This window comes from Rana temporaria, chromosome 13 (genome assembly GCF_905171775.1).
Source record: "Rana temporaria chromosome 13, aRanTem1.1, whole genome shotgun sequence".
Taxonomy (NCBI): domain Eukaryota; kingdom Metazoa; phylum Chordata; class Amphibia; order Anura; family Ranidae; genus Rana; species Rana temporaria.
Window position 1 is genome coordinate 60,210,088 of NC_053501.1, and position 13,217 is coordinate 60,223,304.

Sequence of the window (13,217 nt, forward strand, 5' to 3'; positions counted from 1 at the left end):
TATTGATGAGAAAACATTCAAATCATGCTTAGATACTCAACTCATCACACTGGGGTCACCACTGTCAGCTGCATGGAATGGTCAATGGGGAACTCGAAGTCAGCAATCCGAAAGAAAGGGGGAGACATTCATGGGGAATACAAGAAGTCTAAAAGGATATAGCGCAGGAAATTAAAGTGTTACTAAACCCAGGACCCTGCATTCACTATATTTGGTCTCCCACAGTACACAGAACATGGAAATCATTTTTGTAAATATAAACTGCTAAATACCTTTTCCCATCAGCAGTATATATAGCAGTTTTGGGACTTCTATCAGTGCCTGGTTAAAGCTTGTAGGAGTTTTCACACTGCACTGGTTGTCTTATTAGGAACCAGGACCCCTGGCCCTCTGTCTGGACAGTGCTAATTGGCTCTGTGCTGATAGCATGCACCCTACCAAGAAAAAAAAAAACTCCTTAGCAATACACACCAAACTGAGCATGTGCAGACTGACTCCGGTAACTCTGTTTTGTCTGGACCTGTTTTGGAGTCAGTGGAAGAAGGGGAGGATCTGTGCATACAGAATCAAACAGCCTTTCTACACAATGCATGAGGAACAGAAGTCGTATAAGTAACATGTTTGTGTCCAGCATACGCCAGCCCAAAGTCCAAACCCAAATTCAAAAATACTTCAAAAATGTCCATAATAGAGTAACATTGAAGAGAAGTTATAGTAAAAGAGAAATCAAGTCTACTGCTATCCTGAATTTCACATCAAGGTTGTAAACGGCTTTTAAAAGACTTTTACTTTATATTGTCATCCAAAGATTGCAAGTTATACCCCTTACTGTAGCTACAAATCTCTTGTTTAGCATATCAGTGTGTGTGTCAAAATCTTCCTTTCTTGAGCAGTTACTTTTATACTGAGGAATTATCTTTTCGATATGGCTCACAACCATGCTGGGTGATAAACCTGCACTCTGCATGTAGTGCACTCCTCAACCCTGAACCCTGTATGTAGCTTAAGCCTGAATCTATATTCTGTATGTAGCACACTTCTGACCACTTCACTCTGTATATAGCAAACACCTAAACCCTACGCTCTGTACATAGCGTACTCCTGAAATCTGTACTCTGTATGTAGTACACTCCTAAACCCTGCACTATGTACATAGCATACCCCTGAACTCTGCACTCTGTACGTTCAGCACTTCTGAACTTTGCACTCTGTATGTAGCTCACTGCTGAACTTTAGATACATAGCCTTACAGATCCAGCTGGCCCTTTGAGGGGAACCATAGTGATGATGTTGCCCATGATGAAATGGCGTTTGACACCCCTGATCTATAGTTTTCAGAAAATACATCCACAGGGTTGCATGATGTATAGTATTACGTCACTTTTGGGGTAACAGCTGTCATTCCTCGGCTAGTGTAGCCAAGGATGCAGCCATTTAAACATGATCCGTGCTTGAACAGCTGCATTGGAGGGCAGGAGAGACATTTGGGGTCCAATAGACCCCAATGTCTCCATAAAGAGGACCTATCACCTATCCATGCTATCACATAGGGGGCTTGTTTGCCTCCTTGTGATAGCAATATACGATATATAAAAAGTGTAAAAGAAAAAAAAATGATATACCATAAATAAAAAGAAAAAATGGTAAAGCACCCCCTGCATACACCCCATATAAAAAGTTCAGCTTAAAGGAGTTGTAAAGGAATTTTTTTTTTTTATAATAAGCATCCTTTACCTGCAGACATTCCTCTTTTCACTTCATCGTTTTTGCTCAGAAGTAGCTCTATTTCTTCTCTGTTCTGTTCACTTCCTGCTTGTCTGATTGTTACTCACCACCGTGATGGGAGGCTTTACTGCGGTGGTCAGTAACATGCTCACCCCCTCCTGGGAACTACATCTGTGTGGCAGGATGCTCTCTACGTGTTAGAGACTTCAAGGAGGTGTGAATTACTGGGCGTGCCGCAATTCATACTGGGAAATGTAGTTCTTACATGAACGAGCGATGCAAACCAGGAAGTGAATGAGAGAACAGAAACTAGAACGCCGGAGGTGATATAGATGAAGGAATTTAATAGGTATTTTCTTGTTTTTTAACAGAATCATTACACTATTCTGTCTGTCTACCTTGCAGACATTAATTTTAGCCCAAATTTTTTTTACCTTTACAACTCCTTTAAGGTGGGCATATGTATGTAATCATAACTTGAGCCACACGTGAGGTATATGTTGGAGGGAAAGTAATAATTCTTTTGACTCTAAAATGATGACCTGTAAAAGCTTTTAAAGTCTCACTTATGGAGGATTTTGGGTACTATTTTTTTTTTGTGATTCCCCTGGCATACACAGTCTTAAGACTTGACATTTTTGGTATCTATTTACTCGATGTAACCCAATCTTTTATATTTTACCAAAAACTGTACATAATATTTTGCTGTATTACAATAAATTTTACGGTATTTTTCCTAAAACTATGCATTTGATAAATAACGGCGCAAATGTTATGCAGCATAAAAAATTGCAACTACCACCATTTTATTTTCCAGTGTCTTTGCTTTCAGAAAATATATACTTTTTGCAGAGTTTACAATCATTGGGCCAGATTCACAGTACAAGTACGCCGGCGTATCTACTGATACACCGGCGTACTTTCAAATTTGGCGCGTCGTATCTTTAGTTTGAATCCTCAAACCAAGATACAACGGCTTTTGGCTTCGATCCGACAGGCGTACGGCTTCGTACGCCTTCGGATCGTAGGTGCAATACTTCGGGGCCCGCTGGGTGGAGTTTGCGTCGTTTTCCCACGTCAGGTATGCTAATTAGCATTTTCCATCGATCCACGAAGGTACGCGCGGCCGTCGCATTCTCTTACGTCGTCGCTAGTCGGCTTTTCCCGGCGTATAGTTAGAGCTGCTATTTTGTGGCCTATATTTAGACTTGCCATGTTAAAGTATGGCCGTCGTTCCCGCGTCGAATTTTAATTATTATTTTTTTTGCGTAAGTCGTTCGTGAATAGGAAGGGACGTAACTCACGTCGACATTCAAAAAATGACGTCGGTGCGATGTCATTTTGTGCAAAGCACGGCGGGAAATTTCAAAACGGAGCATGCGCTCGGGAACGCGCCTAATTTAAATGATCCACGCCCCCTACCCGGATCATTTGAATTAGGCGGGCTTGCGCCGGAGGGATTTACGCTACGCCGCCGCAACTTTACAGGCAAGTGCTTTGTGAATCAAGCACTTGCCCATAAAACTTGCGGCGGTGTAACGTAAATGCGATACGTTACGCCGCCGTAAATGTACCTGAATCTGGCCCATTGTTCGCAAAAAAAATTGTAATTGGCCAGGCAGACAAGTAGTTAAACCAAGCTTGACCAATGTAGGTATACAAAAAAATATATTTCCTGGAGCCCAGCTTTACCATTCCACTCTTTTTTTTATATTTTTTTAGATCACACATAAGTTAAATTCTTGTAGACTTTGAGGAATATTTTGGGGTTGCTTTAATTATGTAAAAACACCATTGGCAAAAATGATGGTTAGATATATTTTTCTGGTTTGTTTTTCCTTAAATGGAATGTATACATTATTAAATATGTACAAGTATATTTGAGGAATAGAAACCAGTTCACTTTGGGAAATATTAAGTACTGGGGAAAAAATTATACAGCTTAGCAAGTATATATATATAATAGGAAAAAAAGACCGCTTTTATTATGCAGGCTCATGGCCAAACATGCGCAGATAAGACAAAAGGTCAGCGCCGGCATTCAAATTGTTATGTATTTTAATCTGCTACCGTAGCAGTTACCCGCTCTCTAAAAAATGGTATAATATATTAGTAAAGACTACTAAAGGGAAATGTTATGTGGTGCTAAAGCAACATAACTTCAAAATGAAAATTGTGTTCTGGCTCTATAAGGGAAAAGATGCTGAGATAGTGGATATACCACGGTCTCCTACAAGTCATATGTGGTTAGTGGGTGACCTCTAGTGACCGAAAAGTATACACATTTCCTTTTATATACAGTACATAAAGTTACACATAGAAATTTAATTGAACAAATTTTCAAGAAATTGTGACTCACAAAAATTTGGTTGTTGGATATACAGCATTTTGTTTGTCTTGAGGTTGAAAAAGAGCAGTGGCCGTCAGTGCTGTATGAACTGTATCCAGCCTCAGCTACATCCAGTATACCGAGCCAGTGGCGGCTGGTGCTCAAAATTTCTGGGGGGGCGCAAACATAAAAAAGAAAAAAATTGCAGCCTCACTATGCCCATCAAATGCAGCCACTGTGGCATCAATTGTCACCACTGTGCCATGCCATCAAACGCAGCCACTGTGCCATCAATTATCACCACTGTGCCATGCCATCAAACGCAGTCACTGTGCCATGCCATCAAACGCAGCCACTGTGCCATCAATTATCACCACTGTGCCATGCCATCAAATGGTCACTATGCCATCAATTCGCACCACTGTGCCATGCCATCAATCGCAGTCACTGTGCCATGCCATCAAACGCAGCCGCTGTGCCATGCCATCAAACGCAGCCGCTGTCCCATGCCATCAAACGCAGCCACTGTGCCATCAATTGTCACCACTGTGCCATGCCATCAAACGCAGCCACTGTGCCATCAATTATCACCACTGTGCCATGCCATCAAATGCAGTCACTGTGCCATGCCATCAAACGCAGCCACTGTGCCATCAATTATCACCACTGTGCCATGCCATCAAATGCAGTCACTATGCCATCAATTCGCACCACTGTGCCATGCCATCAAACGCAGTCGCTGTGCCATGCCATCAAACGCAGCCACTGTGCCATCAATTGTCACCACTGTGCCATGCCATCAAACGCAGCCGCTGTGCCATGCCATCAAACGCAGTCACTGTGCCATGCCATCAAATGTAACCCTAAAACCTACTATAATACATGATGTAATACATTATTTTTAAGTGCTCAGAAGAACAAAGGAGAACAATTCAAGCGAATATGACGAAAATAATTGCAGGAATTACATTTTTTCTTTCTTTGTTGTTGGACAGCAAGTTTTACTGGTACCATGAGAAAAGAGACATTTGCCAAAGTTTAACTGCATATAATGTTGATATATTGCAATTTATTTTACTCCCAGCGTGGACTAATAAAATACCTCCTTGGTATCATATTTAAACTTGAAAATATGTGTTTCCTATAACTTTCTAATACTTCATTTGAGATACTGTACTGGAGAGACGGCTCAGAGGTAAAATAAATTATGTACAGACAATTCCATAGCTTGCCTTATCTACGTTCACTACTAAGACATAGAAATGCTAGGGGGATTTAATCTAGTACTGTGTACTGACTGGCAGTAGACAACCTTGTCTGTCCATAAACTATTTGATTTTTTTAAAGCAGAATTTCTTAACCTTTTTGCATGGATGGCTTACCTGTTCCACCAGGCGCACTGAGCTCGAGAGTCCCGACGTCACTTCCTGTTCTTCTTGTGACGTCGGGACTAGCAGCACAGAGACGGGCGGGTGCACACAGAAAGTGTGTCCCCGCCCAGCCATAATAATAATACAGTCCATCGCGCCGGAAGCAAGTGGCGCGATGGAGAACGCCACAATCCCGTGATTGCACAGACGTGGCGCTATCCCCACTGCACCGTGCCCGGCGCTCGGACACAGTGCAGCTAAGGACCTTTTTTGGAGAAAAAATATTCCTTAAGGGGACATGTTTAAATAATTTTTTTTTTTTTTTTACTGACTGGGGAGGGGGGGCGGCGCCCGGGCGCCCTCTATGGACGGGCCGCCACTGTACAGAGCTGTGTTCCAACAACAGGACTTCTCATCCCGCTCCTGGAACTAAATCGAGTTGGGCAGAGAGCTGCTCAGCCATTTACAGAATGATTTGTATTCTATGAATGTACATAAATCTTCCTGTGACTGAGTTGAAGATTGTGACATAATCTTCCCAACTTTCCGCTCAGCCAATCAGAGGAAGCTTTGTATTCATTCAAGGAATACAAAGCTTCCTGTAAATGGCTGAGCATCACTCGAATTTTGTTTCAGGAATGGGACAGGAACTTCTCATCCTGCCATCAGAATACACACAACACTCCTCCCGAAGACTGAAAATGCTGCTGTCCAAATGTACTCCCTGTGCTCCCTCTTCCAGAGTGGGGGTACTCTAATAGAGGAGGTGTGTTACTGGCAAGATCACCAGATGAAAACAGGGTGGAAAAAGCCCCAAAAAACGAATGAAGCCACCATATTTAATGATTGGAAAGCTGCAATATATCACATTTTCGGTTTTGGGTTAAATGCTGCTTTAAATTGGTTGTAAAAGTTTATTTTTATATTTTTTAAAATAACAAACATGTCATGCTTACCTCCACTGCGCAGTTCATTTTGCACAGAGTGGCCCCAATCCTCTTCTTCTGGGGTCCCTCGGCGGCTGTCTCGGCTCCTCCCTGCAAGAGCTAACCCCTACTATATGATTCTTATTTGTTTTATGACTAGGTTATGAGGGACGCTCGGACGTTACTCCATCCCCACACAACTCTAATACTAAACAAAGGGGGTCCACATCCAGTTTATTACGTGGTTTGGTATGCTATCCATCTACCATATTTTACATCAGTTCAACATGTCTTAGCCTTATGCACAGATTTTGTGTACAGTTTTTTATGACGTGTCTTTTATCACTTTTTATTGTAAACAGAACTACAATTTGCACTACTCTTCCTCCGTGGCCCCTGATGAAGGTTGACAATCAGAAACGCGTCAGGCATACACACATCATCCACTAGGAGAGTGTTTTTTGTCTATTTGCCATTGTTTGTGGCATATGTACTGTTTTAGTGTTATTGTTTTTGTATTTGTACATCTGTTGCTTTTATATGCACCTTAGGTGCGTACTGTGTGCTTCTACTAAGTGCCAGTTTTTGTACTTATTTCCCATTAAAGATCGTTTTTTACCTTTATACTTTGTTTGACCTTTAAAATCCCACCCAGGGGAAGATACTCTCTTTTTGTTATATAACCCCTGTTCTGGGAATCTCTCTCCCAAAGGGGTTAGCTTGCGGGCACGCTCCCATGTATCACTCGGCCCCCCCCCCCTTTGTCATTGATTTGATTGACAGCAGCGGGAGCCAATGGCTGCGCTGCTATCAATCTCCAATGAACAGACGCCTCAAGCTTGGGGAAAGCATTGCGGGATTGCGCCAGCAGAGTTTCGTGGCTCAGGTAAGTAAAACGGGGGGTTTGGGGGGCTCGAGAGTGCAAGGTGTTTTTTCGCCTTAATGCAGGGAACCTCAAACTACGGCCCTCCAGCTGTTGTAGAACTACACATCCCATGAGGCATTGTAAAACTCTGATATTCACAGACATGACTAGGCATGATGGGAATTGTAGTTCCTGAACAAATGGAGGGCCGTAGTTTGAAGACCCATGCCTTAATGCATAGGATGCATTAAGGTGAAAAAATACGAAGCTTTACAACCCCTTTAAGGGCTAAATGCTTGTTACGTCCAAGGGGTAAAGGATGAAAGTGTAATACTTACCTCATACCTAGATCTAGCAGCTCCTAATCATAGATGGGTCATCCTCAATAGCCCTGCTCTGTAATCGATGATGTCTTATGCCTCGTACACACGTCCGGACTTTCCGAGAAAAAAAGTCAGACAGGCTTTTTTTCTCGGAAAGTCTGGCCATGTGTAGCCTCCATTGGACTTTTTTTCTCGGAAGTCCGACGGATCTTAGATAGAGAACTTGTTCTCTTTCTTTCCGGCAGACTCACGGCGGACTTTTGCACGGTCAGTGCAACTTGTGGCTGGAGAGACTTGGGGGCAGATCCACAGAGCGAGTACACCGGCGTATCTACTGATACGCCGGCGTACTTTCAAATTTCCTGCGTCGTATCGTTGTTTTAAATCCTCAAAACAAGATACGATGGCATCTGGGTTAGATCCGACAGGTGTACGTCTTTGTACGCCTTCGGATCTAAGATGCAATACTTCGGCGTCCGCTGGGTGGCGTTCACATCGTTTTCCGCGTCGGGTATGCAAATTAGCTATTTCCGACGATCCACGAACGAACGAGCGGCCAGCGCATTCCTTTACGTCGTCTCTAGTCGGCTTTTTCCGGCGTAAAGTTAAAGCTGGTATTTCGTTGCGTATAGTTAGACTTGCCATGTTAAGTATGGCCGTCGTTCCCGCGTTTAATTTGAATTTTTTTTTTTGCGCAAGTCGTCCGTGAATCGGGATGGACGTAATTCACGTCTATGTTAAAAAAAATTACGTCCTTGCGACGTCATTTAGCGCAAAGCACGGCGGGAAATTTAGGGACGGCGCATGCGCAGTTCATTCGGCGCGGGGACGCGCTTCATTTAAATGAAACACGCCCCCTAATCGCCGATTTGAATTCCGCGCCGTTACGCCGCTTGAGATACACTACGCCGCCGTAACTTACGACGCAAAATCTTTCTGGATTTGAAATAAAGCCAGGTAAGGTACAGCGGCGTAGCGTATCTCATATACGATGCGCCGGGGCAGATCTTTGTGGATCTGCCCCTTGGAGGATAGGCACTGGAGGATCATTCACATACCTCCCAACCTTCTGAGATGGGAATGAGGGACACCTATCAGCAAAAGTATGCAGGCATAGGACACACCCCCTTGCCACACCCCCTTAAAGGAGAATTGTACAAAAAAATAAGATTGGTTAAACACACAAGTGCTTTTTTGTATCGCTACTATTCCTTTATGTTGCTTTGGGAAATTACAAATACAGACATTTAGAAATCAGATGAAAGGTTTAGTGCAGGAAAACACTTTTTGATAGATAAAAAGTGCATTTTATATACATCTATATTGATCAGACCAAAATGAGGGACAAATGAGGAGGAAAGAGGCACAGAGGGACATTGCTCCAAATCAGGGACAGTCCCTCAAAATCAGGGACAGTTGGGAGGTATGCTTTCATATAGATGGAGGGGAACTGCCAGAGTGAGGAATAATGTAAGTAGGACAACTTATTCCTATTCCTTTACTCCCAGACTTAACCAGCATTTAAAGCACGGAATGTGTCCACACGCGCTTTTTTACCACTAATATTCCTTTATATTGGCTTTTGAAATGTACAAATGCAGCAAATTGGATGAAAGATTTAGCGCTGGGAAGCACCTTTTTAAAGATAAAATAATGCATTTTATATAAAACTATATAGCTCAGACCCAGGGTCCATTAACGGAGCACTGGCTCCGCCCCCCCCCCCATCCATGCGTCCAGCCCCCCATGCAGGACGCCAGAAGCAAAGATTCCAATGGGCGGGTGTTGTTGTTTTTTTTAACCATGTGACTAGAGCCAGAGGCTCTAATAGGCTTTAAAATAGGGTGGGCTCGGGGCGCAGAGCACTGCGAACTGAGTCTATCCAGGTGTGTTACTATAGCGAATTAATATTCGCTATTGTCACACCGATCTACCTCCCAGCCAATCAGGAAGCGGGTCCCGAGACCCGTCACCGAAAGGCTGAAAGGACAGGCGATCGGATTGGATGGCTAGGGGGAGTAATGGGGTAAGTGCGGGGCTGGATGACCGAGGATGGGTAGTGCGGGTGACCCGAGACCGACTGTCTGACAGCAGGGAGCGGGGGTGGGGGCGTGCCGCTGACCGACTAATCCGGTCGCCACTGATCAGACCAAAATGAGGGACACATGAGGAGTAAAGAGGGACAGAGGGACTTAGTTCCATATCAGGGACAGTCGTTTGAAATCCTATGGATCCATCATCTTTATTAAGCAGGCAGATGGGGGGGGGGGGTTAGAAACTACACTAAGCTCTATAGCGCCCTCCCATGACTACAGTCAGAGCCAGCAATGTCTCTCTCATGTCATCTACATAAACCAAGCTAACCATTCCAGTTTATGGCATTTTTTGCCTACACAGCTATCCAGTGGCAATCAGACGATGACGCTTTGTCCCTGTGGGGACATGATCCACCTGTGCTCTTTACATTCTCTATAAGGGCGCGCGCTGGGAGATAGGACACGGATCTACATCACACAGCACAGCGCTTCCAATCTTCCTACACAACACGTGCGGCCGCTCTCCAGCAGGGGGCGCTGATTACGGATGGCATTTGCGGAAATTCAAAGATGGCTGCCGCTGCTTCAGACTCCTCTCGATGTCGTCAGCTGACTGACATTCTGACTCTTTCGCACAGGCAGAATATTTCCGGGTGCAGACTATGGATGCTGTCCTCACCTTGCCCTAAGAGGACACACACAGAACACACGAATTGCTGGAATGGTGTGTGGGCAGGCAGTAGAGAGCTTCCAGCAGCGCGGTATAGCCGTAAAGCAGCAGCCTTGTGGCATAGGTCAGTACATGGCAGCCCTGGAAGTGATGTGTACAAAGCAGTAGAGCTGCTGCTGGCTGTGCTCAGCCATTGACAAGCCAGTCTATCCCCCTGCACTGAGTGTGTTGTCATGATGTGAAGCTGAAGCGCAGGTTGCTACAAGGACCATGCTGAAATCTCTGGAGGGCAGGGCTGTGAAGAAAGCCCCCAGGAGGCGGCCGTACAGCTGTGATGTTTGCCCCAAGCAGTTTGAGACCCCTTCTAAACTGGCCAGGCATTACCTGACCCACACCGGCCAGAAGCCCTTCCAATGCCAAGACTGCAGCAAGACGTTCCGCCAGATGGTGCACCTGGAGAGGCACATGACGACCCACGCTCAGCCCTTCCAGTGTAATATCTGTCACCGACACTTTAAAAACGCAGACACTTTTTCCAAGCACCAGCGACTGCATCTTGAGGGCGCCCGGCTGAAAGCGAGGTTGCCCAAAAAGCCTGCGAGTACCCATCAGAGGAGATGTCTGGCTCTGCCGCCATATTGTTTTGGGTGCCAGAAGGCATTCGAAAGTGAGGAGAAGAGACTCCTCCACCAGTGCGACTTTGTGAATGGCACCGCTAACCGAAAAGCAGAAAGTCAGCAATGTGACTTGTGTGATAAAGTGTTTCCTACCCGCTCCAAGCTGGCCAGACACTTCATGATTCATACAGGCCAGAGGCCCTTTGCTTGTATTCTTTGTGGGAAGGCCTTCAGGCAGAAGGCTCACCTCAAAATCCACGAGCTGACCCACACTCAGGAGAGGCCCTTTCAATGCAGTCAGTGTTTCAAATCGTTCAAGAGACCTGAACAGCTTTTCAAGCATGAAAGCGGCCATGTGGCCGTGCCCTCTGTTCAAATCAATGGGGGCATTTCTGCTACGGAGCTTTTACAAGTAAAGGAGGAGCCTGAAGAAATCATCTCCGTCTTCGTTATTCCTTTCCAGTGTTCCACGTGTGACCAGTGCTTTGATAGTCAGGAGATCCTGGATGGTCATATGTGCGCCGGAATTAACACTCATGTCACTGGTTGTGATGGCATACCTGTAAAAAATCCGAAAAGACGCAGTATTTATTTGGACCCTCCTGGGGCAATTTTTCCCACTGATTCTGAACCATCGGAGAGAGCACTAAAAACAGAACATCTGGAGGGAACCGAGTTGGGTGACCTCAGTGCACTAGACTACCGGCAGTTGGCTGTCCCCAAAAATATATTGCAGCTGCGTCCCCAACAAAAGGTCAAACCCCCCAGAAAACACTTTGGGCAGTCTCATCTGCTTCTTGGAAGGCACTTTAGAAACCCACGTTTTAATATAAACAACAATAGAATGATAGTGAATAGAGATGCAGGAACATTGCATAGTACTTTTCACGCTGCCGAGGAAAGAGACCCATTTCACCATTTTCTGCAGCAGGCACAAAATCTTTTACTGACAAGACGCAAAGTGAGGAGGTGTGACCGCTGTGAGAAAACCTTCCCTTCCATGTCAAAGCTGCGTAGGCACTACCTCATCCACACTGGACAAAAACCCTTTACCTGCGCCGAGTGCGGAAGGAATTTCCGTCAGTCTGCCCACCTAAAGCGACACCAGGTGACTCACGCCGAGAGAGATCCCCTGTACAAGCCACAAATTGCTTTGGGTGATTATCAGTCGTTATCATTTGATCCGTGGCAAGAAAACCCAAGTTACCAGTTCAACCAGCACTCTTGTAGGCCCATAGAAGACAGCCAAGACTTTAGCGTAATGGCTTTTGTTCCTGAAATAAAAGTAGAAATAGAAGCAGCTGATTTGCCCGAGGTGTTAAAAAAGCCAGTGGTTACTAAGAGGGCAAGGATAACTTTACCAAGAGTTCATAATGCCAAATCGAGCCAAGAAAGAGCGCTGCAAAAATTGAGGACCCAAGCAGTTCAGAAGAGGTACAGATGCAATCTGTGCTCCAAGAACTTTCATACACCTTCCAAACTTGAGCGCCACCACCTTACACATTCCGGGCAAAGGCCCTATGTGTGCCAGGAGTGTGGCAAATCCTTTCGGCAGGATCCTCACCTAAAACGACACATGGTTACTCATGGTAATATGACGGCATAGGTGGTTGACTCTGGGGAAAGGTTCTGGGCTTCTGTAAATGTTATTTTTCCCCGCTCATCACAAAGGGGTTGATTTACTAAAACTAAAGGGGGCAAAATCTGGTGCAGCTGGGCAAGGCAGCCAATCCACTTCTAACTGCAGCTTGTTCAATTAAAGGGGGTGTAAAGGTACAATTTTTCCTAAATAGCTTCCTTTACCTTAGTGCAGTCCTTCTTCACTTACCTCATCCTTCCATTTTGCTTTTAAAGCGGAATTCCAACCACAATTAGCATTTTTTAAATGTATGTCCTTTCATCCTGCGTTTTTATAATATAAATCTGGTCACTTACTATTTTACAATCCGCTGCCGATCCGCATAGATATTAAAAAAATATAGTTTATAAAACTATATCTACACCGTTGTCATTTTGCTTGTGGGCATTGTGAAGCCTACAAGCACTTACTTCCTGGAAGTCTTGGATGGGGAGTGATAATTGGACAGCGCACTGCATCCTGGGAAATGATGACACACATTTCCCAGGAGCATTAGAGGGAGAGGATGTCAGAATCCTAGGTGATTCCAAAGGCAGATTTCGTGGGACCGCATAGCAACAGGCATTTCCAGATGAGTAAAAAAATACATTTTCTTTTTTTTTTTCTTTTTTTAGGTGTAAGCTACAGTTTAAAGCAAAATAGTTTTTTTGATGGAACCTCCACTTTAAATGTCCTTATTTCTTCTGAGAATTCCTCACTTCCTGTTCTTCTGTCTGT

At 44.5% G+C, this 13,217-nt stretch overlaps 1 protein-coding gene across 1 annotated transcript; it reads left to right on the forward strand.

Moving 5' to 3' along the window:
• The first annotated feature begins 10,119 nt into the window (after window positions 1–10,119).
• Window positions 10,120–12,616, forward strand: ZNF770 (zinc finger protein 770). Its single transcript, XM_040332246.1, has one exon. The coding sequence runs from the start codon at window positions 10,515–10,517 to the stop codon at window positions 12,465–12,467; it is 1,953 nt and encodes a 650-aa protein (XP_040188180.1). The 5' UTR covers window positions 10,120–10,514; the 3' UTR covers window positions 12,468–12,616.
• The last annotated feature ends 601 nt before the right edge of the window (window positions 12,617–13,217 follow it).